Genomic DNA, 14579 nt, shown 5'->3' with positions numbered 1-14579 from the left:
TGTTGCGCGCTACAAGGATAAGTGATGATTATTTGTTGAGATTTGGCGGTCTATAAATGTGTTACTGATTCAATCTTTGCAGAGATATGAGCTTAACAGTATTGGCGGTCTATTCTGGGTGGTGTGATGTGTATAAATACTGTATTGAACATGTACTACAGGGTAAGTTCAATATTTATTAACATTGAAACATTTACATATTCCATTTTCATCACTAGACTAGACACTCATGTTATCCCGTCCCTTGTAGCGAATGACGCCAGACACCTTTTTTGCATTGCCAGATGAGAGAGCTAAACTAGTAGCTAACCTTGATAATTGCCGACAGCTGACTATCCCACCCACGGAACAACGGAACCACGACGAACAAGAGTCATGGATTGCGTCGTTTTCGGCAAACAAAAATAGAAGGTGAAACGTCAATCAACATGACAAATCGGGTTGAGGGAGATTAAGGTAGCATCCCCCCAGCTGCGCAGTCAGCAACAGACGGATCGTGCAGGGGAAAAAGGCTCAGAAACGTTAAATCTCCAGGGTCCCGGAACTAGCGGCCGACGGAAGTGCCAGGCTAACGGTATGTACCTGGTTAAAGTGAAGGGATTATGCTAGTATGGCCATACGGGGTAATAAAGATGCCGGCCGTGTTAGTGGACAGGCCTAACTAATGTAGCTACCCGTAGAGCTAAACTACCTAGGTCTTGGTTAGTAAGTTTGTGGAAGCGAAAGTCTGTGGAAGCATCGGAAACTTTATTCAGTGATAGTATCGTATGTATTTTCCCTATAGTCTACACTACACCCATTGGAAGGATATGTCAGACATATAGAATCTACGTGTAATTGTAAGAGACAATTTGACAATCACACAACAAACACATCATTACCATACTATCGTTATCATCTAATTTTTTATCCTTTCGTTTCATCGCTCATCATGCCGCCACAAGATAATCCTACCGGCAGCATGACACAGACGCTCACTATCAGCGTCGACCGTGGCCTCTCTCACGGGGCATTCCAAACCTATGGCTCAGAAAGTACGCCTGTGCCGCATCTCGATTTGCACAAGCAGCTTGAGTTGGAGTTGAGCGGAGAACTAGAACTGACTGACCCTGATGTGTCGTCTGTTCCTGCCAAGCTCCTCATCGCTTGGGCAATGGTAGCCAAGTCGTTTGCCGGTACCGACACTGTCGTCGTTATTGGCCCCAAAGCGGCCTCTATTGTCCTCGATGGATCATCATTGGTCGTTGATCAGATCAACTCCATATGTTCCCATCTGGATGGTTCTGCGATTACTCCCGTTGTTGACCAGCCCCATCCTAATCTTCATCCACTTGCTCTGCGCTATGCATACAGCGAGGGCGATGAGATCGCTACCATGCCTACCAATGCCCCTCTTTCCATCACCTTCTCCAATCGCCAAGGCCGTTGGTCGGCTGACTTGAGTGCTGATTCGAGGGCCATCGACCAAGGCCTGTTGCCACTCTTGTCCAGCACCTTTACAAGGGCTTTCCATCAACTGCGCTCTGTATCATCCCAACTTACCCAGCGAGACATTTCGCTTAGTGACAAACAAGACTTGGGAATGTTACAGATGCTCGCTGGCCGTCCTCCGCCGCCAGTGTCCTCGCTTGTGCATGACATGATTGCCCAGCGTGCTCGCAAGCAGCCTGATGCTGAGGCTAGTATTTCCTGGGACACCACCATGACTTATGCGGATCTGGATGAGCTTTCAGACCTTGTGGCGTCACACCTGGTTCCAATTGGTCTCCAGGTCGGTTCGACTGTAGTTACTTGCCTCGAAAAGTCTGGGTGGGTGCCGGCTATCTACCTCGCTATTCTCAAGGCAGGTGGTGCCTTTGCCCCGGTGAGTCCTGGTCTATCTGCGGATCAGCTCACTTCTGCAATGGGCAGGCTATCTCCGAGCATTGTTATCACATCCACTTCAAACCTCAGCAAGTTTGTAGGACTGGCTGAGCATGTTCTGGACATCTCTGAGATTCTTAAAACCCCCGATAACAACAACGCCCAACTCCTGTCCAGCATAACGGTCGCTGTACAGGACCCGGCTTGTGTTCTCTTCACGTCCAAGGGCGAGGGGGAGGAGACTCTACTTGTCTTGGATCACGTTGCTGTTTGTACTTCCATCGTCACCAACAGCAACGTTCACGACTTCTCGCCTGCCACTAGAACACTGCAGTTTGCTCCATACGATTCCCGAACCAGTGTCGCAGATGTGCTCTTCACCCTAGCAGCGGGCGGTTGTGTCTGCACCGCGTCGGAACAGGAGCAAACTGGTAGGATCGCTGACGCATGCACGAGAATGAAGCCCTCATTGGTCTGTCTCACGCCCTCTTTAGCCGCTGTTCTCAACCAAGATGACCTACCGGGTATAGATACCATCGTCTTGGCCGGAGAGCACCTGAACAAGGATAGCGTTGGGAAATGGGCCGCGGTAACTAATCTCATCAATGCGTACGCTCCCACTGCCGCTCTTGGCTACGCATGCTGTACAGCACCTCTTATCACCATATCATCCCCGCGCAACATCGGATGGCCCCGCGGCTGTGCCGCCTGGGTCATGGATCCTCAAGACCCTACCCGTCTCGCACCACCAGGTGCTGTTGGCCAACTACTAGTTGAGAGTCCATTTCTTGGGCAGAGCTACGAGAGTGGTGATGGAGTCTCAGCTTCTGCATTAATTCCTCGCCCAGAATGTCTGAGCCGCCCAGCCTTCTCACTACAGCCCGCAGGTGATGAGCGATGTTTCTTGACTGAGCACCTTGTCCAATTCGACATTGGGGATGGAACATTGCAAGTTGTTGGACACAAGAACTCCAAGGGCCAGTTGTTGCAATTTGACTCTCATCATGCCTCATCATCAGTTTCCTCAGTGGGCGAAACCCCTGGTGTCACAGGGCCAATCTCAACTCCTATGGTTGACAGCGCCTCTGAAACCAGCTTAGACACCACTGCCATCGATGTTGACTTACCGACATCTGATACGCGTACCGCGTTGCTGGGATTGTCGCCTGAGAAGCTGTCTCGTCTGGAAGCTCTTCTACAACCCCTGGGTCAAGTGCAACAGTGCTATCCATGCTGCTCGGTCCAAGAGGGCATCCTTGTCAGCCAGGTGAAGTCCCCGGGAACCTACAACATCTTGGTTGTCTGGGAACTTGTCAACGCTGCTACTGTTTCTCTGGCTAGACTCCGAACTGCCTGGGAGAGAGTCGTGAAGCGCCATGCTCCACTACGCTCGACGTTTGTGGAGAGTCTGCGCGATGGCAGCGTCTTTGACCAAGTCGTCCTGGCCTCACCATCAGTCGATGTGGTAGAGTTGCCATGGATAGAGGACTTGACAGAAGACGATGATATGCTGAAACTAACATCCGTTACTTGGGACATGGGTCGACCGCATCATCGCCTGGGCCTGTCGAAAGCGGCCGATGGTAGATTGCGCTGCCAGCTCCTCATCAGTCACGCAGTTATCGACGGCTTGTCTGTTCAAGCTCTTGGACATGATCTTGAGAGGTCACTCAATGACCTCCTACCAGACAGTGGGTCCATGGATCTTCAAAGCCGATATTTCCAGCAGCTGCAGCAGATACCTGGCGAGGGTGGTCGTGAGTTCTGGAGAAACTATCTCGACGGACTCTCTGGATGCCTACTACCAAAGCTGACCGACTGGACCGACCAGAGCCCAGCCCGAGTGTACACCAAGCGTCGCTTACTTCCCAACATCAAGCAGCTGAGGCAGTTCTGCCAGGAACAAGGAACCACCCTGTTCTCTTTAACTCAGACAGCGTGGGCCTTGGTCCTCCGGGCTTATACTCTATCTGACGACGTCTGTTTCGCGTACATGGCCACTGATAGGCACCTTCTTGGTGATGACGCCGACCGAGCGGTTGGGTTCTTTATCAACCTGATGCTCTGCCGTGTAGGGCTCGATGGCTCGACACCTATCGCAGATGTACTCAACAAGCTGCGACAAGACTTTGTTGAAGGCTTTCCGTATCAGCATCACCCACTTGCGGAGATTGCTCATGAGCAAGGCGTCCCTGCTAGCCAGCTTTTCAACACGACCATTACGTTCATGTCAGACGATGAGACCGTAGAGCCTCACTGCGATGGAGTTCAGCTTCACCGAGTTGCTGACCAGGACGTTGCCGAGGTATGCCCCTTTCTCTATTATCCGATAACTAGACGGTTGCTAATTCTTTTTTCCAGTATGACGTCGTCCTCCGAGTATTTGACAGTTATCAAGACAGTGTTGCTGTCGAGTTCTCGTACTGGAGCTCATCACTTTCCAGCGCCCAGGCAGAAAATGTCTTTGGCGCGTTCCTTGCCGCCATCACCTCAATTCCACAATCGACCACCGTCGATGACGTCCAACTCATGGATGAGAGGATGAAGCAGCAGATTCAGCAATGGAACTCGCAGCTACCCATGCACGTCGATACTTGCACCCACGAGCTCATTCTTGACGCGGCACAAGACTATCCCGATGCACCTGCCATCGAGAGCCACGATGGCAGCTTGTCCTACGGCGAATTCGATGTCATGACGGGAAAGATTGCCGCTCACCTCAAGAGCCTGGATGTCGGCCATGGGGTCCCAGTCGTGTTCCGAATGGAAAAGTCGCTTTGGGCTATTGTCGCCATGGTCGGCATCATGAGAGCCGGGTGTCACTTTGTACCTCTTGATCCTGCCTGGCCGGTCGAGCGTACCCAATTCATCATCGACAATGTGGGAGCTAGCATCTTGCTGACCACAGAGAGTACTCCAGCACTACCAGTTGAACACATCAATCACACCGTGGTACTCTCTCCCGAGCTTCTCGAGAAGCTACCGACAGAGACTTCCTTACTACCCCATGTCAAGCCCAGCGATCCTGCGTACATTTTATATACATCGGGTAGTACAGGTCAACCCAAGGGTGTGGTGGTAGAACATCAGACGCTCAGTTCCAGCTCAACAGCTCACGGGAAGGCCATGCTTATGGACAGGCAGACTCGTGCTTTCCAGTTCTCCTCATTCACATTCGACGTATCTCTGGGCGAGATTATGACAACCTTGGTCTATGGCGGTTGCGTCTGTATCCCATCCTCTGAAGATCGACTCAGCAACATCAGCGGCTCCATCTCCAAGCTACGCGCCAACCAACTCTTCATGACCACCACGACGCTAGGCACTTTTAGTCCTGAGGACTGTCCCACCGTCAAGACTGTCGTCTGTGGAGGAGAATTGTTGTCGCAGGCTATCAAGGATGTTTGGGCTCCTCACGTGAATCTTCTTCACGGATATGGACCGACGGAAGCATGCATCTACGCTGTTTCTGGCAGAGCAAACGGCCCAACTCTTCCACCCTCCGTCATCGGCCACGCAATGGACGGCAATCGAGTTTGGGTCTGTCGTCCAGACGACCCGAGTATCCTGAGTCCTATTGGAGCATTGGGCGAACTTCTCATCGAGGGCCCTATCGTTGCGCGTGAGTACTTTAATGATAGTGACCGTACTAACACTTCCTTCTTAGATCGAATCCCCGATTCGTGGGGTACACCGTCTCCCTATCGCCTGTACCGCACCGGTGACCTTGTTCGCTGGAACATGGACGGAAGTCTGACGTTCTTCGGTCGTCGTGATGGACAGTTGAAGGTGCGTGGCCAACGATGCGAGGCAGGCGATATTGAGAACCATCTCACCACTATCGAGCCCGATATCGCCCACTGTGCTGCTCTTGTACCAAAACAAGGTGCTTGTGCCTCTATGCTGGTGGCTGTTCTATCGTTCAAGACGACTCATCCAGTCTTGAGCACGACCACGGGTGAAGTGCAGCTCCTTGACACCCAACAAGTTTCCGGCATCATAGCCAAGCTTCAAGAGAGCCTTGCCCAGCAGGTCCCTGGCTACATGGTGCCTCAGGTCTGGCTTCCAGTAGTATCTTTACCTTCAACAACAGCCTGCAAGACTGATCGTCGCCGTGTTTCTCGATGGGTTGACCAGCTCGACAAAGCTACTTTGGACAACGTGCTCAATCTTGCAACCACGCACTCTGCCACGCCTTTGGCAGACAGGAGTCCAGTGCACAAGATCCTCGCAACGGCATGGAGCGAGGTTCTTGGTACTCCTGTTGATTACATTCCTGATGATCGATCCTTCTTCAGCCTTGGTGGTGATTCTATCCTGGCTATCCTGGTCGTGAACAAGTGCCGCGCTCAAGGTATTGAGCTCTCTGTCAGCGATATTCTTCGAGGCCGCACCATCAACGACATGGCCAACAACATAGCCATCTCGGATCAGCATTCCACATCCGACGCTTCCACGCAGGGCCATGTCACCGCTGCCCATAGCCTTGCCCTTGGAAGTGGCTATGACTTGGAATCGCCTGTACTTAGCCAATCTCGTACAGTACAGCTTCAACTCGCCAGCTCCATCGATCAACACACCCTCGAAGATGCTGTCAAACAATTGATCCATCTTCACCCGGCCCTTCGAACCACATATGTGAAGGAAGACGATGCTTGGTTCGCACGAGAGAGTACAGATGTGAGCAAGGTGCTCTTGTTTGTCTCCCATGACGGCACCAAAGCAGAGTCTTCAGCTTTGCTTGATGCCACTGAGGGGCCCATACTAGCCGTTGATTACTTCCCAGGCGACAACAGAGTCGCGGTATCCGCCCTTCACATCACGCTCGACTTGGCATCTTGGAACCTCGTGCTCAGAGACCTTGACTGTATCCTATCGGGATCTCCTGTCATTCCCCACGCCCGTCCAGCGATGGACACCCGTGCCTCACCCAGTCATACCGATGAACCCTCGGCAGTCGCCAATCTGGACTACTGGGAGCTTGACCCTGAGGAAACCTACCTACCTCACGAGTCGAAGTATGAGCTGCGAATTGACGCAGACGCTTCTCAACTTCTCCTCGAGTCTTGCTCTCGCTCCATGCTGACGGTAGTGGACGTTGTGGTTGCGGCAGCCGCGGAATCATTCTCACGAAGCTTCACGGATCGTACCGTGCCCGTGATTCACGCTGCAGATACTCCACATACCCATGTTGGCTATGGCGATTCGGTGTATCCAGTCCAACTCACCAATGACTTGGTATCATCTGGCACTGCTGTAGTAGCAGCGACGGCAAAGAACGCTCGTCTCGCTTCCTCTAAGGACATCTCTTCTTATATGGCTGAGTCTTATACGCCCAAGGTTCTCGCCGCTCGCTTGCCTGAGATTCTTGTCAGATGCCTCGACAATGCCAGATTTCAGGGCAACCTGTTGCAGCAGCAAGGAGACGATCTCGATACCGCCACCCTTATTCCCTCCTGTATCAGCATCACAGTCAGCCCCAATGACGACAAGTCTCTCGGTGTTGTAGTGGCGCACAGTTGGGACCTTGGTCAGCAGAAGAAGGTTCGCAAGTGGGTTCGGGTACTCCAGACAGCTCTTTTGGACACGATTCGAGAGGTTGCCAGGGCCAACTTTGTGTCTCCTGCCGATTTCCCTCTTGTCAAGGTCTCCGATGACAAGGCATGGGAACAACTGCGAAGTACCATTAACGAAGCCTTGGGTACTTCCGGCCCGACTGTGGAGGATGTGTACCCTTGCTCTCCTGTACAGCAGGGAATGCTCATCAGTCAAGCCAAGTCCACTTCGTCCTACACAGTAGACGTTGTATGGAAGATAAGTACCCCATCTGGCTCCTCCGCAGTCTCCGTTGCAAAGTTGGAGAATGCCTGGGCTAAGGTAGTCCAACGACACTCTGCCCTGAGAACAATCTTTGTTGATGGAAGTGCCGCCAACGAGGCGTTTCTTGCTACCGTCTTACGCAACCCTTCGGCTCGTGTGATCCACCAGACAGTCGTGGGTGAAGACGCTGTCGAATCTCTTTTGGCATTTGATCCGGAACTCCCCGTCGCTTCTCATGAGCCACCTCACGTTTTGACCATCGCGGATGCACAGGACAAGGTCTTGGTCCATCTGCGTATCAACCATGCCGTGGTAGACGGTATCTCACTTGACGTACTACAGCGTGATCTACATCGCGCCTACGTCGACGAGGTCGGCTCTGAATGGTCCGTCTCGGACCATTCATTCCGTGATTATGTTGCCTATGTCAAGGCACAAGACACAGACAAGTCCCTTGACTTTTGGAAGAGCCGTCTCAACACAGTCTCGGCCTGTCGCTTCCCACAACTCCAAGTACCCGATGTTGCTATCACGAACGAGAAGCGCACCTTCAAGACCCAGATAGACGATATCTCACCTCTTCTTAAGTTATGCCAGACTCACGGCGTCTCTATCTCGAATCTGGCTCAGCTTGCTTGGGCATTGGTGTTGCGGGGCTATACCAACAATCACCACGTGTGCTTTGGCTACATGACCTCTGGCCGTGATGCACCCGTCAGTGGCATCGAGAGCGCTGCTGGTGTCTTTATCAATCTCGTCATCAGTGACCTTGCGCTGGACGACGCCATGACTGTTAAGGAAGCCTTGGAGTCCTCTCGCGCGGGCCTCGCCGACAGCATGGATCATCAGTATTGTCCTCTTAGCAAGGTCCAGAAAGCCTTGGATATGGGTGGTGAGCCCTTCTTCAACACTGTCTTGTCATGTTACCGCGAAGACGATGTCACTCCATCCAAGACAGGAGTCGCTGTTGACTTGGTTCATCTGGATGATACGAGCGAATTTGCCATCGCAGCAAAGATTGCTTATACTCGTTCCACCATGGAGCTCAGTCTGACATATAGAACTGAGGTCATCTGTCCTGAAGCAGCGGATGTGGTAGGCGACGTCTGGCTCCGAACACTTCAGTCTCTGGCGTCTCTGTCTGATACCAAGATATCCGACATCAGCTTGATGGACCCTCTCAGCGGCAAGCTAGTCAAGAGATGGAACGAGCACGTGCCTGGTCCCGTAGACGCTTGTCTACACGACATCATTACAGATGTCGCCCGTATTGAGCCTGACAAGATGGCTCTTTACTCTACCGCGGGAACCCTTACATACGCTGAACTGGATGAATTCTCAACCAGGCTTGGGCATCACTTGGTCTCTATGGGTGTAGGCCCCGAAGTCATCGTTCCTCTACTCTTTGAGAAGTCCATCTGGGCCGTGGTATCAATGCTCGGCGTTCTCAAGGCTGGAGGCGCATTTGTGGCTCTGGACCCAGCTCATCCTGCTGAACGCTTGGCACTCATCATTTCGGATACTGGAAGTCCAGTGATGGTCATGTCCGCCATGCAGGCTACTACTCCTCTCGTCACCGGGGACCTGTCTAATTTGGAAGTGGCCATGTTTACCGTAACGCATGAGTCTATTCTCGAGTTGCCAGCTCTCAGCGACAAGCCTTGTCCAACTGTGACTCCTGACAACGCTGCGTATGTCATTTTCACCTCGGGCAGCACAGGTAAACCGAAGGGCGTTGTCATTGAGCACCGGGCTGTGAGCACCGGTACCAAAGAGCACGGCTCTCAAATGAACTACACCAGCACCTCCCGAGTACTCCAGTTTGCTTCATATGCCTTTGACGCCACCATTGGAGAGGTCTTCACAACGCTCGTCTATAACGGCACCGTCTGTATCGCTACAGAAACAGAACGCATCGAAGATCTTACTGGCTTCATGAACCGAGCTAGTGTCGATTGGGCCTTTTTGACACCTGCAGTCGCCAGAATGATGACTCCAAGCGACGTTCCAACGCTGGAGACTCTGATTTGTGGTGGTGAGCCAATTGGTGATCTGACCCCTCGCATCTGGAGTGACATCAAGTTCATTCAAGCATACGGTCCGACAGAGACTTGCGTCTTTGCATCTATCAGTGACCGCCAACATCGAGAGGTGCGTCCAGCTATCATCGGTCACATGATGGGCAGCGCCGCTTGGGTAGTCAGCCCTAGCAATTCAGACCTCCTCGTTCCCGTAGGTGCAGTCGGTGAGATGCTCATCGAAGGCCCCATCCTCGGCCGTGGATATCGCAACGACCCCGAAAAGACAGATGCCAGTTTTATACGGGATCCCGAATGGTCGGTGCAATATCCAGGGCATTCCAACGGGCGCCGTCTCTACAAGACTGGTGACTTGGTGAGGTATAACCTCGACGGTTCAATGGACTTTGTCCAGCGCAAGGACACACAGATCAAGATCCGAGGTCAGCGAGTTGAGGCTGGTGAGATCGAAAGTCACGTTACCAGTGCCCACAAGGACGTACAGCATGTCTACGTGACCTTTGTGAAGAACGGCAGACTGAGCTCGCGTCTTGTGGCCATCATCTCGCTGAAAGGCTTCGGCTCGACGGAATCGTCAAGCTCAGGCTCGCTCCGAGTCTTGCAGGGTGACGACTACGAAAGAGCCAAAGAGCTATTGCGTACAGTCACGGAATACCTTTCCTCCAAGTTGCCGCGACACATGGTCCCCGCCGTCTGGGCAGTCGTTGAAGGATCCTCAGTTCCTCTAACGACTTCTGGCAAGATTGATCGTCGCCTGATGACAAACTGGCTGGAGAAAGCGGACGAGGACCTTGTAAGGCAGATTCTTGCTCTTGGTCAGGAAGAATCTGTCTCGGATGATTCCTTGACTTCAACAGAGGTTACTATACGCTCCGTTTGGGCTCTAGTTCTGAACCTGGATCCCCAGAAGATCAACAGCGAACATCGCTTCTTCAGCCTGGGCGGCGACTCGATTACCGCCATGCAGGTTGTGTCTCATTGCAGGAGTCAGGGCATTGCGCTCACCGTGAAGGATATCTTCAAACACCAGACAATTGCTTCCCTCGCCGCGTTTGTCGACTATGATTCGGCCGGGAACATCTGTGCACCCGCCACGAGTAACGAGTTTGACCTCTCAGACCCAGTCGAAGAGAATTTTGCTCTGTCGCCAATTCAGAAAATGTTTTTTGACATTTATCCTGATGGCGTTAACCATTTCAACCAGAGTTTCTTGGTGCAGATCGCGTCGGGGAACAAGGTCGCGTCGCCTACCCTACACGCGGCACTCAACCAGCTTGTCAGTCGTCACTCAATGCTTCGTGCCAGGTACACCAAAGTTCAAGGTCAATGGGTCCAGCGCGTCACAGATGACGTGAATGGATCGTTGCAGTACCAGGAGCACAAGAACACTAGTCTTGGCCAGATAAGCAACCTGATTGATGTGGCCCAACAATCATTGGATATCCAACATGGTCCCATCGTTTCTGCGAAGCTCATTCAGCTGCCTAGTCGTCAGATTCTGGCCCTCGTGGCTCACCATCTGGTAGTTGACATGGTTTCCTGGCGCGTCTTGCTTGAGGAACTTGAAGCTATATTGACCGGTAAACCTCTTGCCCCGGCATCCGTACAGCCCGTGCCATTTCAGGCGTGGGTTCGAGTTCAATCATCTCTGGCCGAGGAATTGTCCGCACACAATGTCCTCCCATATCCCGTCCCCGAGCCACGCCAGGACTACTGGGGTCTGGATCTAGCCAAGTCCAATGGCTGGGCCTCTGTGCGCGAGATAACCTTCGAGCTTAACGAAGCCATGACTAAGGCGATTCTGGGACCTTGCAACGAGCCTCTGCAGACAGACCCTCAGGACCTTTTCCTTGCTGCAGCGTTCCGATCTTTCGCCCAGGCTTTTCCCGACCGGCCCCTCCCAGCCATCTTCACAGAAGGCCACGGCCGTGATGCTGATGTTGATGTCGATCTCTCTCGCACAGTGGGATGGTTCACCTGCATCGTCCCAGTTGCACTCGCCCAGGATGTGCCAGAGGACTTGCTTGAGACTACCATGAGGATCAAGGATTCTCGCAGATCGGTCCCTAGCCACGGCGTACCCTACTTCTCGTATCGGTACCAGTCTGAAGATACTGAGTTTCGACAACACGACCAGATGGAGATCTTGTTCAACTACCACGGCCAGTATCAGCAGCTAGAGCGAGACGGTGCTCTCCTCCAGACAATCCCCGAGGGGGAATTTGCACAGCGCGATGTTGATCATTCAGCACGCCGTTTGGCTGTCTTTGACATTTCAGTTGCTGTCGTTTCGGGACGCGCCAGAGTATCCATGCTGATGCCCCAAAGCTTGGCACCAACTCTCGCGCAGCAGGTTGAAGTCTGGAGCGATTCCTTCCAAGACAAACTTGCCGATGTGGTCTACAAGACGAGTACCATGAAGTCGGAATTTACCTTGAACGACACACCGTTGATCAAGGATATGTCCTACCCCAATCTTGCCGAGATGAAGACTCTTTGTCTTGAGCACACGGGTAAATGGGGACCTGGAAGCATCGAGGAAATTTTCCCTTGCTCGCCCATGCAGGAAGGCATTTTACTCAGCCAGATGCGGACTCCCGATCTTTACGACGTACGTTTTGCTTTCGAGGTCTCCTCCCGCAACGGCAGCCCTCAAGTGAGCCGTCTGCAAGAAGCCTGGGAACAAGTTGTCAAGCGTCAGCCCATGCTTCGCACCGTGTTTCTGCCGAACCTTCGTGGCAGTGGGTCATTTGACCAGGCCATTCTGCGGAAGCCTCTTGCTACGGTTCATCACATTGAACTGGAGGAACTTGCAGAACCATCTAGCCATCTCGTCAAGAGAGTCCTCGAGACTATGGAAGAGGCACCAGCCAGTAGCTTTGAGTATGGCAAGGTTCCTCACGAATTGAGCATTTACACGGTTGGCGAGCGCATGTTTATCCTACTCCGATTGAGCCATGCCTTGGTCGATGGAGCATCTCTGCCATATATCATCAAGGACCTTCAACAGGCATACATGCACAAGCTCCCAGCCGCTCCTGGTCTCGGGTACAGGGAGCTGGTTTCCTTCATCCAGAAACAACCCATGGATGAGGCCCTCGAATACTGGAGCGGATACCTTGATGGTGCTGGCCCATGTCGCCTGCCACTTCTCCTTGATGATGCCGTGATCCCATCTCCTGGCAAGTTGGAAGCACGAGATATTCCTGTTCCTGTTCCTGATGCAAAAGCCCTGCGATCACTTTGCGCCAAGTACGGTGTTACAATGGCCAGCATCTTCCATGCAGCCTGGGCTCTTATCTTGCGTGCATACATAGGCGATGATGAGGTGCACTTTGGCTACCTCGCTTCAGGCCGCGATGCTCCCATTCAAGGCATCACCAGCCTCATTGGTCCACTGATCAATATGCTCATCTGCCGTGTCAACTTCGATCGTTCCAAGACGGTTGCTCAGCTTCTTCAGGATATCTGTGAAGATTTCGCTTCTAGTATGTCGAACCAGTACGCATCGCTCGCCCAAGTTCAGCACAGTCTTGGTCTAGGCTCTGAACCGCTCTTCACTACCGTTGTATCATTCCAACGACACGACCCCACCAGTGCCGGTGCAGACGGTGGTAGTGATGGTATCAAGCTGACGGGAATTGACTCTCGCGACCCTACCGAGTATGACGTCTCTCTCAACGTTGTCGATTCGGATCAAGACCTTTCCTTCACTTTCACCTACTGGACTTCCAAGATCTCCTCTGCTCATGCAACACACATGATTCGAGCCTTACTATCCGCCCTGGCCAGTTTCGCTGACAATGTTGACCAACCTATTGTCAATGTCAACCTCGTCAGCCCCGAGACTCGCGGCGAGTTGGACTCTTGGAACGCTATTGCTATGCAGGAACTTCATACGGAATGTGTACACACTCTGTTTGAGCAGCAGGTTGAGAAGATTCCTGACCAGCAAGCTATTTGCGCCTGGGACGGCAATTTTACCTACCGTGAGCTTAACGACGCTTCCAATGCCTTTGCTTATCACCTGCATTCCCTCGGCGAGGCCACACCCAAGCCTGACGAATTTGTTATCACGTGTTTCGACAAGTCGGCTTGGGTAACTGTGTCTCAGATGGCTATCCTCAAGGCTGGTGCGGCTTTTGCTGCTGTTGATCCAACTTATCCTATTGTTCGCGTCAAGACCATTGTGCAAGACTTGAAAGCTTCTGTCCTGTTCACAGAGACAAAGTATAAAGATCTTTTCCAGGGTATTTTCTCAAAGGTTATCGTTGTGGATCAAGAGATGCTGGATTCCATCGGCGGCCCTCAACTTGATGCCCCTTCAATCCAGGTGAACGGAAACAATCTGTCATACTCCATCTTCACCTCCGGTAGCACGGGTCAACCCAAGGGCATCTTGATCGAGCACCAGTCTTTATCGACTGTGGCAAAACACTTTGCCAAGCCCTATCAAATCGACCAGAACACCCGAACGTTGCAGTTTGCCGCCTACACATTCGACTTGTCTGTCGGAGAAACATTCATGACCCTTCTCAACGGAGGTTGTCTCTGCATAACGTCTGAGCGTCGTCGACTAGAGGATCTGACTGGAGCGATCAACGATTTCCAAGTCACCTGGGCCTTCTTGACACCAACTATGGCAGACATTCTGGATCCAGCCCAGGTTCCCAGTATGAAATCGCTCGCCTTGGCTGGAGAGGCTGCCACGTCGGAAAACATCCGCAAGTGGCATGACAAGGTCCATTTCGTCATTGCATACGGTCCTGCTGAAACGACTATTTGCTGCAACGCCACAGATGGCGTCAAAGCAACTAGCGACCCTGCAAACTTTGGTCCTGCTAGGGGTGCAGGTAT

At 52.5% G+C, this 14579-nt stretch overlaps 1 protein-coding gene across 1 annotated transcript in view; it reads left to right on the top strand.

Annotated features, from left to right (window-relative positions):
* Positions 1 to 931: 931 nt before the first annotated feature.
* Positions 932 to 14579, top strand: part of NPS5 — a gene marked incomplete at both ends in the record, with an annotated part of 37432 nt that continues 23784 nt past the window's right edge. Inside the window, 3 exons of the mRNA XM_009255614.1 lie at positions 932 to 4168; positions 4225 to 5485; positions 5531 to 14575. Of these exons, the coding sequence (XP_009253889.1) occupies positions 932 to 4168; positions 4225 to 5485; positions 5531 to 14575 (13543 nt within the window). The remainder of the gene's footprint in view (positions 4169 to 4224; positions 5486 to 5530; positions 14576 to 14579) is intronic.

Source organism: Fusarium pseudograminearum, chromosome 3 (genome assembly GCF_000303195.2).
Source record: "Fusarium pseudograminearum CS3096 chromosome 3, whole genome shotgun sequence".
NCBI classification, from domain to species: Eukaryota; Fungi; Ascomycota; class Sordariomycetes; order Hypocreales; family Nectriaceae; genus Fusarium; species Fusarium pseudograminearum.
The sequence above is the reverse complement of the archived record's forward strand: the minus strand, read 5'-3'. Positions and strand labels throughout refer to the sequence as shown.